The sequence below is a fragment of the Lactuca saligna genome, chromosome 1, assembly GCF_052625555.1.
Source record: "Lactuca saligna cultivar CGN05327 chromosome 1, ASM5262555v1, whole genome shotgun sequence".
Lineage (NCBI taxonomy): Eukaryota > Viridiplantae > Streptophyta > Magnoliopsida > Asterales > Asteraceae > Lactuca > Lactuca saligna.
Window position 1 is genome coordinate 7,903,106 of NC_136417.1, and position 19,640 is coordinate 7,922,745.

At 37.6% G+C, this 19,640-nt stretch overlaps 1 protein-coding gene across 1 annotated transcript; it reads right to left on the bottom strand.

The window, feature by feature from the left end:
* Positions 1 to 1,971: 1,971 nt before the first annotated feature.
* Positions 1,972 to 4,035, bottom strand: LOC145044003 (uncharacterized). The gene is made up of 2 exons (XM_078992838.1): positions 3,645 to 4,035; positions 1,972 to 2,922 (listed from the first exon to the last, which is right to left on the bottom strand). Exons 1-2 carry the CDS (start codon positions 3,799 to 3,801, stop codon positions 2,099 to 2,101), a joined length of 981 nt encoding a protein of 326 aa, XP_078848964.1. The 5' UTR covers positions 3,802 to 4,035; the 3' UTR covers positions 1,972 to 2,098.
* Positions 4,036 to 19,640: the final 15,605 nt, after the last annotated feature.

Consider the following 19,640-nt stretch of genomic DNA (forward strand, 5'->3'; position numbering starts at 1 on the left):
TTAGCATAACATTATGAGTATGGGTTACTTTAAGTCATTTGATCCGTATTTTTAGACATTTTAGAGTGTTGTGATACATAAAAATATGATCTTCATTGTTGTATGTAACCCATGCATGTGTTAGATGGTCTTATTGGGTTAAGAACTTAGGGTTTTGGACATTAAGCACTTTATAGCCATGAAAAGTCATAAAGTTGGAAACTTTATGACTTATGGACATTATTTTGGGCTCGGATCTGAGTTTTAGATGTAAGGGCTTACTGGAACAAGCTCTTAATGGAGTTTTAGGACTGGGTTGCATATGTTGGGTGTAATTGGTGGTAGGCTGTGCTTATGTGGTCAACACTCTGTTTTTGGTCAACATCAGAGTACGCTTGGCGTACTATCTTGTATGCAAGATGTACTCCATTGGGAAAGGATTTTGACTTTTGGACATTAACCAGGGTTAACCAAGTTTGACTTAAGGGTATTTTGGGTATTTCGAGCTTTAGTTAAGCCTTGGTATCTATCTGTTGGATAGGACACATGTAGAGCCGGTATTCGGAGCAATGTATTATTCAACTTTTCGTCATACTGCAAGGTGTGTTTTCCTCACTGTACCGTGGGTTGAAGGCACCAATGCCGGTCCACTAGATTATGTATCCTAGTTATAGGATAATGATATGCTGGTAGATGACTGATTGGTAGAGCTGTATGGTTATCTATATTTGCTAGTTCTATGTTTATGTTTATCTATTACATATGCTGATATATTGTGTTGGGTTGTGGCGGTCATGCTTTGTGCTATAGGCCAAGACACCCGAGGATGACCGGATAGACTGTAGGCCCTGCGAGGCGGTTCAGTTAGGCTGACGGCCTGTAAAGCGGTCTATATAGGCTGTAGGCCCTGCGAGGCGGTCTAGTCATGCCAAAGGCTCGTAGAGTGGTCCAGATAGGTTGTAGGCCCTGCGAGGTGGTCCAGTCAGGCTGACTGTTCATATTTATATGTTTGTTTGTTATGTAGTGTGTTGGTACTTTGGGGAAATACACTAAACTTTGACTTACAATTTTAATTTATGGTTTCAAATACTTCATAGGATCGTGGGAAAACAAAAGTGTGATTGTGCATAGCTTCCTGATTTGATGGCTTTGGTTTTTGGGAAAACTCTGATTTTGAAATAATTAATGTTTTTGAAAACAATAACTCTTTTATAAACAATGATGTTAAATGGTTGATTTTAAAATTTTAATTTTTTTTTTTTTTGATTTTTGGAGTGGTACCGCTAGGAAAAGTGGACAAATGTCATGCTTTCTCATCATTTGCTTTTAGTAATCTAGAGCTCAACCTTAAAGGCTTAAATCCAGCTCCTAGCATATCCAGCGAAAGTGTCAATGAATGGACAGCCCACGTTTTACCCTTCAAGTTCAGTTTCACGAGCCTAATTCTATCAGAAAGATTTAGGCAAAAAGATCATGCTTCGAGAGGCAAGATGAGATTACTTACGAAAGAAATAATAAATAATTGATAACATAATTAGTTGGTTTTCAAGGTTAGTTTAAACCTATTGACGTCTTGCGCATTGAACTCCCATGTATCTCATAAAAGCATGTTCTGTTCAAATTTCAGCATCATGCTGATGACAGTTTATTTTCCTTAATAAAAAATAAGTAACACTGACATTTTTCTGAGTGATGTCCTCTTCAAGGCAGTTACATTCTAACTAGCTATCTAGGTATAATGATATGAGATATCCAAATAATAGTGTAAGGTAGGAACCTATAAATGGACTGTTCGGAAAATCATATTAGCGATGATTTATGAAACATTAATATATCGTCTTGTTGACCACTCAATCATGAAGAAAGGAGATCCGATATATAACTCATTTTTGTGGATTTCTTACCAGGGACCATACTGTGATCATGCTATGGCGAAAGATCTTTTTAGATTAGTTTACTCTGCGGGCGCAGTGTAATTAAAGCAAAGATATATATAGAAATGAAAACCATCAATTAAGTTAAAAGAAAGTTCTAACCATATTTATATATACACACATATATAGATATATGGTGCACATATACAAGAAACCCTATATATTAATTATAAAAATGTTGATAATCAAGACGAAATACCCACGCCAAGAAAATCTATGAAGGGTACATGATCATCCTTGCATTCGGTTGTTTGTTCTTCTTCTTTATGTTTCTCCAAAGTCGCTATCGCCTTAACCTGTGTCTGCATGTTGTTCTTGGAACTTACCAATAAATCCCTCTTAAGCACAGCATCATGCGTAGTGCTTTGAAAGGGACTCGAAAATATAACCCTATGGTGACATTGCTGCCCGTATGCACGAGTGTCTCTATGGCCTCCATTAGAACATGATAAATAGTTTTGGAAAGCAGTATGCTGCTCTGATAAGCTATTATGATGATGTAATCTAGAACTGCAAAAATCTGTATCCTCTCGTCGTGCAGTTAAACTTAAATCTATTGAAGACAAAGATCTATTATGGGTGGCTATCATGGTGGACGTAGGACTCGTAAAACTCCATGAAGACTTCCTCTCTTTGTTTAAACTCTGGAATTGCTTAAACTGACTATAGCTAGTAGAGAAAGAGATCGAAGCAGAATACTTTGTCGAGTTTGCGTCTCTTTGATGTATTCCTTGCTCAGTAGTATTTAGATTACGACTATGTAAATCATCGTGGCATCCTTCCTTTTCGCAAATTTTCGATTTTTCCCTTTGCTTTCTTGCCATGATAACATGCCAATGATTCTTGACAGCATTATCAGTTCTCCCGGGAAATAACCTTGATATGAGAGCCCATCGGTTTCCATGTACACGATGAGCTGCCAAAAGCCTTTCTTCTTCTTCTTCTGTAAATGGCCTTCTGTTAATTCTGGGGTCAAGTTGATTGAACCACCTTAGTCTGCAACTCTTTCCTAAACAACAGCAATAGATGAAATTGATTAATTTCAACATCAGACATGATAATTAGTATACAAATGAATTGGCATAATTAATGATTGGTGATTCCTTTATTTACTCTTGAATGAAAACATATATTGTTACTGATAGTAATCTTCATCCGGTTCAGAATATATATAACCCTTGTTTTGTTTTATTTTTGATTTAGATAAATGAAAATTTTGTTTCCTAAAAAAAAATTCGTATGAAGACGACCATTTCTAGTGGATTGGTCATGGGTCATCTATTTTATTATACGTGTACTTTGGGAAAGGATTGAATCAGTTTTGTATAAGCGAATTCAGATAAGAAATCGATAAAATAGATCATCTCTTCGTTAAAATATATAACCTATAGATAGTATAGAAATGATAAAATAAATTAGGTTTCGAAAAAACTATGCAAAAAAATCATGCCTTGTGAATATCAATACCTTAAAATTAAGTAAAACAAATTAAAGACACTCATTTTTATTACCAAAACACCTTTCTATCCCCTCCCAAGAAAAATTACAATTCTTGTAAAATTAATTTATAAATAAATTGTTGAAATTGAAATAACATAATCCGCTGATCGATCAGAAGTTCCCTGGAAATCAATCACATGTATATATATATATCCGATCTTCTTTGATTGATAAACAAATAAATAAAGAAGAAGAAGATGTTCCCACAAACATGATATATCTATACAACACCTGATCGTCCTTGAAGCTTCTCAGCAATCGAGTTCCAGTTCTGCGGACCATACCGTTCAACAAGCTGCCGGAGTTTTTCATCTTCGGCGGGTCTCCAGTGTCCTCTAGGACACGTCCTTGCATCATCGCTACAGCCACCACCCCCAGTTTCCTCCATAAATTAATAACTAAAATCTTCGATAAAAGATAAAAACTTTAATTGTGCTCTAATAAGGATTGAAGTGGTAGTTTTACTGGTTTTTAATAATCACCATGAACAATATTTACGCAAGCTGAAGAAGATGTAGATGAGGATTTTATAAGAGGAAAAAAGAGAAGTGTTGAGATGAAAATAAAGTAGGTTGGTTTAGGGTTGTGGATGGGAAGTCACTTTTGTTGGTTTTGCACGACACTGTCTCTCAGCTGTTTTTATGGGATCATATATAGAGAGAATTACGTATATAAGTATACACTAACCCCTCTCTTGTTTTATTTCGGTCTTTACTTTCTATTTCTCCAATCAATTCAGTTCCTAACTATCTTTCATTCTCTTTCTCAACTACAATTTTATGGTACTATTAAACTTTATTGCAAGAATACCGGAACCAAAAATATGGTTACATGTTATGTCGATATCGAGTATTCTAAAGTCAAGAGATCTACAGACACATCTCTGTATTTCTACCTTTTTGGTTATAAATATGAATCTAAAACCAAAACATGTCTGTGATTTCTCGATGGTTAATTCAAAAACGTAAAAGTAATACTTTGTATAGGTGAACATAAATAATTCAAGTTTATAATTTGTATAGTGCGCGAAAAAAAAATCACCTGATAATTTGCAGAAATACTAAAAAAACTTTCATGCGTATAAATATGTAGAAATAATAACCAAACAGACGACACATAAACGTACGTAAGTAGAAGAGAAACCTGTAGAATAGTTAGTTTATCGAATTAAATGAGTAACGATCTACATAAATTGTCCACTTTTTAAAGTGATATGTTTACCTTCTCTCCACACTTTGGGTGGCAATATATATAGAATCAAGTGGTTACAACACACTGATATAGAATCAGCTTGTTACAGCATACTTATTGATATTCAAGTTCACATATTTATTTATTTTTATTTTTGAACAACAAACAAGAAAATTCAATAAAATGAAAAGTTAGCGAGAAGCTAGAGTTACAAGTTGTATGGCCATTACACAATGTAGGCCAACATAAACTATCACATCTACTCGCCCTATTTTTCAACCAAAAGAGAGCTAAAAATTGCACCTCACAATTACGATCATGAGTGCTCTTGACCTTATTTGTAAAAACATTAATGTCATTTCGGTAGCTCCAAATCACCCATATTCTGACAAGAGTGATAACGTTTATGATGTTACCTCTATTAATCAACAATGGTACCTGATGAAATTTGAAACATGCTATCGATCGTGTTATGGACGGGTAAAACCATAGCTTGCTACCGTCTAAGGAAAGAATCGACAACATTCTTGTCTTCGGACAATCCCTCATTAAATCTGGAACATGCTCTTGATCGTGTTATGGATGGGCAAGTTCAAAGATCTAAAAGAATGTTTATAACCTAGGATTTGTTATTGAACTCATGAAATATTGATAATATAGAAAAGGTAAATACCACCACCCGACGTTGCTATATATCACTACAATAAAATGGACTTTCACACACGAAAATTCGTCGCAAATACGTGGGTGAAGCCAATTGGAAAAAAATAATGATAGGCAACAAGTTTTCATGTATCGTGTGGTGGCTAATATCAACGGAGTACACTTCTGAGTCAAAGATGCAAGCATTATGTTCCGTTGCTAATACATAACATTTTTGTTCCACGAACAACGAAGCCAACATTTAAATAACCATTACAACATATTTGCTATGGATTGCCGACGGTTTTAGTGATGACAATATTTTGAGACAAATTGGATATGAAATAGTTAGTACGAGTGTAGGTTGGGTTGAGTGACGGATTAATTTCGGACAAATGGTCGTCGCTAAACCGTTGCTATTTAATTTTATAGTTTTTAAATAGAAAATTGCACTCAGATTTTCATGTAACACACAAAATACTACAAGAAAAAACCTAAGTCTCATGTCAATGTCTATATATATATATATATATATATATATATATATATATATATATATATATATATATATATATATATATATATATATATATATATATATATATATATATATATATATATATATATATATATATATATATATATATATATATATAATCATTATAACATATCAAAGCATCCTATAATATAACACTCCAAAGTCAAACTATTGAGATTTTTATTCATCTCGGCTAATTTCTTTATTTAATTTGTACGGTTATAGAAAATTTATATGAATTATACACCTATAACTAGGCAAATGGGTTCATTATTACTTTCTTCATCCGTGTAGTTAAATCGTTTATTAATTTTAAGGAAATTTTCAGTCAAAGACTTCATATATCCTTCTTGGTTATGTCTTGACAAGAGCCTAATAATTTTTATATCCTTTGTCACTATGTTTCGTTTGCTAGAGCTTTTCTAGAGAGCAGTACCTTAATTACTAGTCATATGTCAACTATATGGAATAATTATGTTCCTATCAAGTTGAACATCTTGCTTTGAAGAGTTACCCTAAATCGACTTCCTTTTTCTAGCCAAGTTTACAGAAAAAGGTATTGATTTGGACTCTATGATTTGTGTTATTTGTGATCAAGCCATTGAGTCTGCAAACCATTTTTTCCATTTCTTGCCCATGGATTATGGATATTTGGCATCTTATCAATAGACGGTAGGATGTTCAATGACATACCACTTTTTCGGTCGATAACTAGATCAACTGGATTTACAATGTGCATCACAGTGGAGGGAAAAGAAAAAGCTTCAAATTTTTTTTGGGTAGTGTGGAAATTTTGAAACATTGTTTTTGGAACGATGAAACCCAAAAAATCGGCTATCTACAATGATATTTTGATTATTTTCTCTTACTCTTTCTTTTAAATTGGGAATACGCAATAAGACTTGTAGTTTGAATTGATTGGGTGACTTTAAAATTCTTGTAGTGTCTATGATTTTATAATTTGTTTTTGTGTCTTGCTAGTTTTTAATATAATGTTTTACGTTCCAAAAGAAAGAAAGAAAAACAAAAGGAAGTTTTTGTTAATTGCAGGTTGATGGAGATAATCCTTTTCAATTCGTCCTAGAAATCATTTTCAATTTGTCCATATATCATATGATTTTTGGGAATTCTTTTAGAAGTATGGATCGTTTACTCTCCTTTTTAAACCTACTATTGAAATTCTTCTTAGTGACAATTGCCGATGATTCTTACATATAAAAGTCATCATTAATTACTTTTTGTAAATTGTATTTATGAGAAACCTTAAAATGATATTAATATTACTTTAATTATTTAATTCTAACGAGGTTGATTTGATGTTTAAGTCGAAAGAAGAAGAAGTATCATCTATTGTTATGGTTTAGACAATGATTTTATACCAACCCTTGGAGAAGCCTTGTTTTCTTCATAAATGGGCGATGTTAATGGATAAACTCTAATAATACTCAACTTTATACGTTAGGTCTAGGTAAGCCATTGGTTCTTTTTTTTTTTTTTTTTTGGTACCTGTGGTATAGGGTAAAATACACATTTGGACCTTAACTTTTTTGGTTCTTTTTTTGGTCCCCGTGGTATTGGGTAATATACACATTTGAACCTTAATTTTTTTTAGTCCGGACCATTTTGTAATTTATTTTTATTATATTTTGGTCTTTTTATTGAATTGAAATGAGAATTATGATTTCACATGAATTTCTATGATATTTATCATTAGTATTTTAAAAAGAAAATTTGGCCCATCCAACGCCACCCCTTTGAAATCATCTTCCTTCCCCCGATTCAAGTTGTCGTCAACCCAACTCCAACCACCATCCTTATAACGTTGTTATTCCAACAACATTTAAAGGAAATCATAAGAGCGGTGACAAAATCATACTAACGACACCAAATATTTCTTCGAAATCTGTATATAAGGTGGGCAATTGGGCATCGTTAGTTCAAAGTGATGTTCATGTCTTTCTTATGAAGAAGATGACGACGTTCATCTTTTAATCTTATAAAATTGATAGTTTCTGCATCAGGTTGAAGTATAGAAAATCCAAAATTGATGGTTTCCAAGGGGGCTCAGATGGTGTTTAGGGAATTATTGATAAGCATTGATTTCGAGGTTGGGCATCGTGTGTCGACTCATGTTGAAGGAAGTAGGCTTGCAAAACCCACAAGGGGGTTTAGAGGGTGTTTAAGGAATTATCGATAAGGATTGATTTCGATGATGAAACCTAATTTAAGTGGGGGAGAGTTGTAACATTCGTTTCCTAGAATGGATCAGTAGTTGGTATCAAGGAGTCAAAGACATGTTTTTTGAGGAAAACCATGTGCCACGACATGACACATAGGGTGTCACGATGTGGCATGCAAGTTAGTGAATGCACATTTTGGGAAGGTGCCACAACGTGGCAGTATAGTGGCCACAACGGGGAGAGCGAGGCAACCTAATCCCATGAGTTTTTAGGGGTTTCTCCATATTTAAGCACCATAACTTCAAGTTATGACATCCTTTTCAGCTTTCAACCCCTCCATTTCAAAAAACCTAGCCCATTTGAGTGTTCTTGATGTTCTTGGCCATTTGAAGGCTCATTTCTCATATTTTGGTGTGGATCTTGAAGACCAAGTTTCTTGCAAAGTGTTTTGGTGAAGAGTTCAAGCATATATCTATAAAAACGACATCATTTATGGACCATTGTGTGTAAAAAGTTTCCATATTGATCTCTCTATTGTTAGATCTTGTATTTTGATCATTTATGTCCCATTTTGGTCCTTGTGAGCTTCTGCTTGGAGTTGAGTGAACTCTAGCACCTCTTGAGCTTATTTTATCATCTCATGATCTTGTTGGATTGGGAAAGTTTGCATCTTGATATTGTTCTTGAATCCATGCATGTTTTGGGAAAGGGTTTTATGCTTTTAAGCAAGGTTGTAGAACTCCCTACTCGGTACCAGTTCGACTAAATACCGAGTAGCGAGTACTCGGGAGTACACGAAAAACACTCGGGGTGTACTTGGATTCGGTAATTCATGTAAAGATATTTTAAAGGAAATTATATATGTCAAAATCATAAGTGGATTGAAATATATAACAAAATTAGATACATGTGAATATACAAAAACTGAAAAACACACAGTGGTCTCATTTCGTGAATAATTACTGAAAATTTACAGTATATATATAGTAATAATCACATGTGTGTGTGTGTTAAATGATAAATTATTAATTATATTATACATGTGTTATATAATCACCAAGTTGGCCGAGTTTTACAACACTGCTCGTTTTAGTAAGGGGCCGATCGTAGACTACTCGAATTCAGTAACTTGCCTCAGTAAGGGGCTGAGTAGGGAGTATTCGGCCGATAGAGGTACTGTTAGAGTACAAGCATACTAGTGGCTAGTATAACTCCTTTATTATGTATGTGTAGTTTAGGATACTTGGTGTTCGAGTATGATAGACTGGTACGATCTTGCATGTTGACCGTTTGATACTGTTAGGAGTTCTGTTTGGATAGGGCAACGGTGTAAGACCAGTTATTAGGATTATGTGTGGTTGACTAACGAAGGACCTAATTGAGAAGTGGTCATTGGCAGGGTAACTAGGAAAGGCTAGTTGCTAAGGGTATGGATATACTAGTATTTGATATTTTTTTATCTTTTGAGTTTATGCTATACAATTATGTGGTAGTGATAACTTGGGTTTCCATATAGTCTAAGTTGGATAACCCAGGAATTCTCGGTCTAATGCTTGATTATGATGTTCTCATTTGATTGTTCGCTCTTGGGTGGATCATCTGTTTAATTATCTCTTTGATCCATGACTAGATGTGACTTTATGCATTACAAGGGAAAGACCATATAAGTAGCTCATGGCACTTGCTTGTAAGACCATGGTGGTAGCCCATGATATTGCAGGGAAAAACCTTGGGGGGTAGCCCATATTGCAAGAGAAGGATCATAAAGGTAGCTCATGATACTTGCGTATAAGACCATGAGGGTAGCCCATGGCATTACAAGGGAAGGATCACGAGGGTAGCCCATGGCAAGATGTAAGACTATGATTTGAACCATAACATTCACCCATGGTTGGATCCGACCCGTTATTTTATGTATGATTGTTGTGTGTGTGTTTATGGGGACAGGAGATTTGGATGGATACATTATATATATAATGGAATATGTGGTATATTGGGGAACTCAATAAGCTTTATGCTTACAGTTGCGGATTAAACATGTTGCACGTCGTTCGCAAGAAGAGCTCGATGAGATTGTACACACGCGTCAAACATGTTTGTTAAAGGGGGGTTTTGCAAATTTAACTTTGATAATGTATGTTTTAATCAATCGAATGTTACTGAATGAATTCTGATATAATGGTTTTAATAGCTTTACTTAATTTGAAAATGAAAATTATCTTTATAATATTTGGGATGTTACAAGTTAGTATCAAATCCTTGGTTTGAGGGATTCTGGCGCACCTTGCAGTGTGTCTAGACTCAAACTGAGGTCTGGGAGATTTTCTAAATAGTTTTTTGAAAAAAAATGCTTTTATTCGAGGAAAACGATTTTCTAAAAAGGTTTTTTTCAATAGTTGGAGGATGTGATGCCTACAGTCGACCAAAGATCAAGAAGTAAGTAATTCCTAGTATACCCATATGATCTTGAATTTGTGTTATGAATTGTTATGTATGCTAGAATATAGGTTGTGGATCCCATCAAGAATTGAATGATAGAATTACCCGACTTCTGTGATGCTTTATAGCCTAGAGAATTGTTTGTTATTTGCTAAAGTGTATGTTCCAGAGTTGTATACGATCAAAATTGCATGGCCTTAGAATGGTTGATTTAGCCTTATTTATTGTTCCTCGTCTGGTTGTGGGCTTAGGGTAGAATCACTTATTCGACGGTCTAATTTATCTTGTATTGTATATAACTTGCATGCACGAGGCAACTAGCGTTCTTGATAGGGGTTCTAACAGCGTGGAAGTGAGTGAGAGGAGGAATCCTATATGGAGAGTCTAGGAAATGTGGTATTATGCATATGACTATACATATGCATGCACGTGAGGAGTTTGGTAGAGTGATGCGAAGTGACTTGGAAGTCTTGGAATATTTATTGGAACGAGTTTGGATAGGTGTGAAAGGTAGTATTGGTCTCTTACCGCTAAAATCACAGGATCCATACTTGGGTCAGGGAGTGTCTCAGGATTTCCGAGGAACTTGTAGATGGGTATGCATAATGTGGATTGCAATGTGCATTGATTTTAATGTGTTTCCATTATCTTTTAGATTCAGGATGACTATCTTCCGTGTTGGTGATTCTGAGATGAGTGAGGAGGTTGTTCGCGACTTCATAGCTGTAAAGAATTTGAGCTTCAAGAGAGAGGATTTGTCTGGTTTGATCAACCCACTCGGGGATGAGTTGATTTTAGTGATGGATGAGCAACTTAGTGTTATTCGTGCTAACTTGGAGAACGGTAGTCTCAGGGGTCGGGAGATTTCGTTCAGGGAGTTTGATGCTTGTAGAGCCCCATATTTCTTAGGGAGCAGCGATTCGATCATCAGTATGCATTGGGTTGCTAATGTGGGGAGTGCTTTTCATGCCGGTTTCTTTCTGGTGGAGGCCAACGACATAGATATGGATTGGTGGTGCGAGGTGGTCCAAAGCCGTGAATAAAATGCAATTGAGTCTATGTCATGGGAGAATTTTGTCACCAGGTTCAAGAGGGAGTTTCTGTTGGAGATTGAGGTTCTACAGTTATCATGTGATTTTTTGGCACTTGAGTAGACTACAAAGTTGGTGGCTGAGATCACCGCCAAGTTTAGAGAGAAAGAGAGAGGGAGAGAGAGAGAGAGAGAGAGCGAAGTTTTTACATTGACATGCGATTTCGGAGGAAATAAGGATGACTTGCTACCATGACATGCTGAGGACGGAGATCTGGGAGGATGTGAGTATCTGAGGCTGAAGAATCTCTCCAGTGTGGTGGAGGCAGCTAGTGAGAGAGAGCTAGAGTTGGAGACTCAACAACAGAATGAGAGGCAGGATCAGGTTTAAGTATTTGCATCAAAAACCAAGAACGCTTGGGTGGCACGCTTTTGGCAAGAAGATCGAGATACCCGTTGTAGGGTTGGGTCTTTTAGTTGAAAGATTATTTAAGTTGTGTTGCATGTAATTGTATTCATGAAGTAGTTTTCTGCCATTAATAGGAGTATTTTACCAGCTGATGGTAGGGTGAGGTGGGGATCCTAGGAAAGCCTAGGAAGTGCATTAGTGCTGGTGCTACGTTGTTTAGCGACTATTAGGAGTATTCAATGAGTAGGTGACTTAGAGGACTTGGGATTATTCTTGAGGAAACTATAGATAGGTGTGGAAGGTAGTATTGGGACCGCACTACTGGAAGCACAAGATCCATACTTGAATCGATGAAAGTCACAAGGATTATAAGGATCTGGTTAAGGGTAGATGGTATGGTTTGATAACCATGATTTGTGGCAGTGTTTCCATATCTATTGATCTTTTGGTTATGATTGTTCAGGCTGAGGATATGTTTGGTGATTGTTTGAGCCTCAGTGGCCATGTCAGGTTGGGATTGAATGGTGAAGACCTTGGTGAGTTAATTGATTTTGAGGTCTCGAGGGTCTTACTCGAGGTAGTGTCAGTAGAGTCGCATGACTTAAAAAGGAAGCAGTTGCTGTGATCGACTCGAGGATTGCAGCCAGTGGCTAAGCGATTGGAAAATGGATTGGAATGTTGCTATCTATAGTGGGGTTATATCCTTTTCGGTTTTCCATGTTTAGAGGAAAGAGTGAGCATGCATGAGACTTTCAAAGTTGAGATGTGAACCCAACATAAGGCTAGATGGTTGCGGTTTTGATGACATTATGGCAATGTGGGAATGCACCAGGGTATTTTTGTGATATGGTTGCCTTGAGATGAGATCAATGGTCTGCTTTCTTGTGATATAGGCAGGTCAAGTGCTAGTTGGTGGTTTCAGGTGATCATGGAAGGGAATCGAGAGCAACAACTTTTTTTTGTCTCCGATGTATCTCGAATATGAGAATGATGCCTTTTGCATTCATGAATGATACTCGCAATGAATTGATGATTTTGGATTTTCATCAAATGATTGTGGTAGTTCATTTGTTTCTAGATAGGAAGTTGGTGATATGAATGGACTATCAAAATTATTGCTTGTGCATCTGCATGGGATTCTTGATGTTAGAGGCAGTCATGATTGGGGAGTTCTTGAGGTCTCCATCTTAGATTCAGAATCTCTTGGAGTTTGCTTGGTCTTTATTCAGAAGATCATCTTGTGTTGTGTTATACATTCCAAGAGTCAAGGATGTTATTCATATGGTTGAGCCGATTTACGTTTTGGTCAGTTTGCAATGCCAGTTAGTGGTTGTTCGAACCCCAAGTAGGGAGAACTGGGTATTCTGCTTAGAGGATCATCAATCTGTTCGAGTTTATGGTATCGGAAGAATGGTTCGTATGGGTCTGGAGTTTGGGTATATGAGACTTTGGTTCAATCTATGGTCAAATCGGGGGAGCAAAGCAAGTTGCTATCAGATGTATGTGCTCAGGAAATGCACGAGTTGTCTCGCGACAAGAAGTTGTTGGTCAAGGAGATCATTGTAGCTAGTGGTCCCTTCGGGATGTTGGTGAATAGATCAAGAGGTATTTGGGTCACCCAGGTTGAGTAATGGTTGTGGAGGGATTCATCAGCTCGTTGTATATATTGATATCTATTGTCTAGGATGGGTAGTTGTTAATCGGTCAATAAGTTTCAGAGTTTGTATGTTTAGTCCCTCATAGGCTTTGTCCAATAGTGTATTGGACCAATGGATTAGTTATCCATGCAATCTTGATCGTTAGTCTCTACATTCATCATCAATATCTGAGGTTCTTCGGAAGTTTAGAGCTGTATCAGTTGGAGCTCAATGGATGCATCAACCTATTGTCAAATATGTACATTGTATAATTTTATTTCTGGGTATAGGTACCCTCAATGGTTGGTTGTGAAATTATTGTTCATATCAGGCTCAGGTTCGACATATGTCCTTGGTTATTGGATGTTCGGATGTTGGGACAACATCATTTAGTTTTTAGGTATAGCTTTGGATTTTTGCATAGTCCAATTTTGGCATGTCGAGTCGGCAGGGTTGGTATCTAGATTGACCTGACCAGGGTTTTGATAGCATTTTTGATGGATTTAGAAGTTTTATCAAGCTAGTTGCGCTTTGGTAGAATTTGTTCAGTTTCAATCAAGGTGTGGGATCTTAGTTTCGTCCATTTAGGAGGATGTTTTGTTAGCAGTTGATGTTCGTCATTTCGGTTGAATCTACTGGTACCACAACTTATAGGTAGGGTTGTGAGAAAGAAGGAGTGTAGTAGATATAGGGTTGGTTATGTGTTTCCCTAGGGGATATATGTTGGTCGAGTATTATAGCATCAGAACACTTGGCTCAAGTTATTGGCATGGTTCTTAATTTGAGTTGTAGCCTTTGAATTGGAACAAGAGTGCAACCGTCAATCTCATTCTCTGGTTTTGTGCGACCATGTTTTCATCAGATTTTGCATTGGTAGTAGCATGTACTGTGAAAGGAAATGTGTGTGATAGAAGGGTATGGCACGTGTTGCGTCCGGATAGCTCTGAGAGGGATGCCAATTCTGTTCCTGTAAGTCGGTGGATTGATGGTTGATTATCTTTAGGCACCTATGGTGCTGGTTGCGAGTCTTCAGGCCAATGATGGGAGACGGAAAGATTACATAGGAACATGAGTTTATCGTATAGTGGCTAGAAGGTGTTATGATGTATTATGAACCAGTAGTTGTACAATTCATATGGGTGGGACCTAGTAGTCATTTGATTGAAACTCTTAGGTATCAGATCGTTAGTTTTCTTGGCTAGAAGGTGTTATGATACACGTGGATCCCTACAAAATCAAGGCAATCGAAAACTGGGCGACCCCAAGAGCACCAAATGAAATTTGTCAATTCTTTGGCCTCACTGGCTACTATAGAAGGTTCATACAAAACTTCTCCAAGATCGCAAAGCCACTCACCGCCTTGACTCAGAAGGGTGTAACCTTCAACTGGGAGGAGAAACAAGAAACTACGTTCCAAAAACTAAAGCGATCCCTATAGAGTGACCCTATCTTGTCCCTCCCAGAAGGGATGGAAGATTTTGTGGTTTACTGCAAAGCTTCCAAACAAGGGCTAGGCTGTGTACTTATGCAACGAGGAAAGGTCGTTTTCTATGCCTCGAGACAACTTAAGAATCACAAGGTCAACTACACCACACACGACCTCGAACCGGGAGCAATAATATTTGCTCTGAAGATCTGGAGGTACTACCTTTATGGTACAAAGTGCACAATCTTCATAGACCATAAGAGTCTCCAACACATCTTCGATTAAAAGGAACTCAACATGAGGAAATGAAGATGGGTAGAACTACTAAATGATTATGAATGCGAGATTCGCTATCATCCAGGCAAGGCCAATGTAGTAGCAGATGCCCTTAGTCGAAAAGAATACTCGATCCGCTGAGTAAAATCATTAACCATGACCATCAATTCACATCTGTCCATGCAGATCAAAGATTCTTAGCTAGAAGCCTTGAAACCTAAGAATGTGGCAGGTGAAGCCTTAGGAGGAATGGATAAAAACCTAGAAGTTGAGGGTGATAGAGTTCGTTAGCTCATGAATCAAATCTGGACACCAAAGTTTAGTGGGTACAGAGATGTTGTCATGAACAAAGCTCACAAGACCAGATACTGCATTCATCCCGGTTGAGACAAGATGTACCTTGAACTCAAGAAACTTTATTGGTGGCCAAAAATGAAGGCAAAAATCGCTACATATGTGGGTAAGTGCCTGACTTGCGCCAAGGTTAAGGTAGAATACCAGAAGCCCTCGGTTTTAATCCAACAACTAGATATACCCGAGTGGAAGTGGGAGCAGATAACCATGGATTTCATAACCAAGTTTCCTAAGACAACAGGTGATCTTGACACCATTTGGGTGTCATTTGGTCAATCATTGACAGGTTAACCAAATCCTCGCACTTCCTACCAATAAAAGAGACCGACAAGATGTAGAAGTTAACCAGATGTACATTAAAGAGATCGTACGATTACATGGTATGCAAATATCCATTATCTATGACAGAGATAGTATATGTACCTCACGGTTTTGGCAATCACTAGAAAAGTCCTTGGGAGCCAAACTCGACATGAGTACAGCGTACCATCCTCAAAATGACAGGCAAAGTGAGAGAACCATTCAGATGCTGGAAGACATGTTGAGAGCTTGTGTGATAGATTTTGGTAAAGCTTGGGATACCCATTTACCACTCATCGAATTCTCATACAATTATAACTATCACACTAGCATCTAGGTCGCGCCATTCGAAGCCCTCTACGAACGCAAGTGCAGATCACCTCTATGCTGGGATGAAGTGGGTGACACACAACTAGCAAAGAGGAAAGTTCTTGACAACACTCTCATCGGCCCTAAGATCATAAGTGAGACAATAGAGAAGATCGTCCAAATTCAGGAACAAATGAAAGCCCTTGGAGTTCCAGTTTGGTGACTGCGTTCTATTAAAGGTCTCACCCTGGAAAGGAATGATACGTTTCAAAAAACATGGAAAACTAAATCCAACGTACATCGGATTATTCGAGATTCTTGCTAGAATTGGTCCGATGGCTTACAAACTTTAATTACCATATGATCTCAGGAACATACACCCCACTTTCCACGTGTCCAATCTAAAGAAGTGTTTGTCCGACGAGACTCTTGTAATCCCACTCGATGAAATCAAGATTAACGAGAGTCTATACTTCGTAGAGGAACCTGTGGAAATCATGGATAGGGAGATCAAGAGAACGAGATCACGACAATGATTCAAAATATGCTTAATGATTATAAGCCACTGCCTCGGAAGAAGTCGATTAAGAATTGCTACTGTAAAGGCGTGTTTAGGGTTACAAGAATAATCGCCAAAGTTATGAAACACGGTGCATGTAAGCGCCTTAAATACTCTAGCCCTAATAAATGAGGGGTGGACAAGCCCAATCTCATTTACATAAATTAACTATTAAAATAAGACTTAATGATGCAACTTAAATTCCCAACAATCTCCCCCTTTGCGTCCGTTGAGGCGAGAGGCTCTTCACTGTTGTGTCTTCTCTATAGTCTTGGAGAGTTTGGGAATAACTATGATAAGATGCATGCGAAAAGCAATGTACCACGTTATCATATTAGAGTAAACCTCCTTCGCAGCTTCATCATTCAGTTTACATTGGTGGGTGATATCCACAATAAGTTCCAAGAAAACTATAGAGAACAGATACTTATCAGGCAATGTGAAGAGGCACTTCTGCAAAATTGCTCCTGAACCACGATGAAAAATTACGGTCCAGTTCTCTTTTCATTCTTCCCTTCTGCATTATGTTGATATCTTTTGTTTTGCCGGTAAGGGGAGCAGTAGGTTTCCTCTTTAGAATTGAAGTAATTTCAATGTCACATTTTGCCACATCATAAATGTACGAAATTAACATTCGTTTTAAATGCCCCAGAATAGGTTCGTACTTCTTTTCATCCTTCAAAAGGAAGTGTAATAAAATGATCCAATCATAGGTATTAATACATGGCAGATCTGATGGGTTTTAGCCATAAGAACTTTCCTATGTGCGCATGCAAAACCCTAATGCTTGGATCTAGGCTTTCTAATTAAACATGCTTTGAATCCAAGACTTCTAATGGCTAATTAGGTTAAATAACAACATTGAAACAGATCTAGAATCATACCTTTGAGTTCCTTGTTGATCTTGTTGTCTTGGAGCTTCTAGAGTCACAAATGTCACTCCTCTAATGGCTTACAAACACCAATAGCAAGCAAGATGATTTAGGAGAGAGGAGAGGGGAGGAATTCGGCCAGAGTATCTCTACTTTAGATGGTGTGTCGAATTCCCTCACCCCTAGGGTCTATTTATACTTGTAGACTCCTTAAGGGTTACAACCTAAGCCCTAATTGGATAATCTTCTCTTAAGGCTATCCAAATCCATTCCATAGATAAGCCTTTGGACGATTTTAGCTATCCTATATCTCATAGAATTCGTCCAAAGCATATCCCAATGGATTTATAGTCTAAAGTTTAACTATCAAACAATTGACAGTTTATACCCCTTTATTTAATTAATCTCTTTAAGTCACCAAATTAATTCCAATTAATCTATGACTTATATTAATCAAATAACCATATATTATTTACTCTCTCTTAACAAATCATCCATCAAGTTGCTATGGTGAAGGCAACCCAAAAGGACCATGCACAACCGGATCAAATACTTGCCTAATATAGTTGCAGCCTTAGACACTATTCCAACAGAATGATCCAATCATAGGTATTAATACATGGCAAATCAACCAAGGAAAACTCGTGAACAATAGTTGTCCCTGTGGGTCTGAAAGCTGGCGTCACTATACCCTCGCACCTTCAAGTCATCACTCCCTCCAAGGACTAAGAACCATTCTTTCGTCCTCTGAAGGTACTTAAGGATGTTCTTCACCGCAATCCAATGTGCTTTGCCAGGGTTCCCTTGATATCTGCTAACCATGCTCAAGGCGAATGCCACATCAGGGCGAGTACAAGTCATAGCGTACATGATTGAGTCAACTGCGGAAGCGTATGGTACTCGGCTCATTTCTGCTATCTCAGCTTCGGTACTCGGACTTTGAGTCTTACTCAACTTGGCATTTCCTTGTATCGGTAATTCTCCCTTCTTTGAGTTTTCCATACTAAAACATTTTAGTACCTTCTCTAAGTAAGTATTCTGACTAAGTCCAATTAGTCTCTTACTTCTTTCTCTTACTATCCTTATTCCCAAAATGTAAGAAGCCTCTCCGAGGTCCTTCATAGCGAAACACTTCCCGAGGCAGGACTTGACCTCCTGCAGAGTTGGGATGTTGTTCCCTATGAGTAATATGTCATCGACATATAGAACGAGAAAGCTTACTATACTCCCACTAGCTTTGACATATACACAAGATTCGTCTTCGCTTCGTACAAATCCAAACTCTTTGACTTTCTCATCGAAGCAAAGATTCCATCTACGAGACGCTTGCTTAAGTCCATAAATGGACTTCTCAAGCTTACACACTCTATTCGGATGCTTCGGATCCACAAACCCCTCTGGCTGAGCCATGTAAACATCCTCAGCCAACTTTCCGTTAAGGAAAGCGATCTTGACATCCATTTGCCAAATCTCATAATCATGAAATGCGTCAATTGCTAGCATCACTCTAATAGATTTAATCTTCGCAACTGGTGAGAAGGTCTCATCATAGTCAACTCCGGGAGTTTGAGTAAAGCCCTTCGCGACCAATCGCGCCTTATATGTGTGTACGTTCCCATCCACGTCGGTCTTCTTTTTGAAGATCCATTTGCACCCAACGGTCTTCCGTTCGGGCACATAATCAACCAAATTCCAAACTTGGTTATCGTACATGGATTGGATCTCGCTATCCATTGCCTCTTTCCATTTCGCAGACTCCGGGCCTGCCATGGCTTCCTTATAGCTATTAGGTTCATCAAGATTTACTAGTGTACCATCACTAATATACATGTCCCCTTCGGTAGTAATATGAAAACCATAAAACTGGGGTTGAACTCTAAATCTATCGGAACGTCTGAGAGGTAAGGATTCGTCAATCGGTTCAACCGGAGTTTCCTCCTCGGGTTGAATGCCAGCGGTAGAGGTTCCTTCATCTATCGACTCTTGAATCTCTTCAAGTTCGATTTGCCTCCCACTGTCTCCTTGGCTTATGAGTTCTCGCTCTCGGAAAACTCCTCTCCTCGCA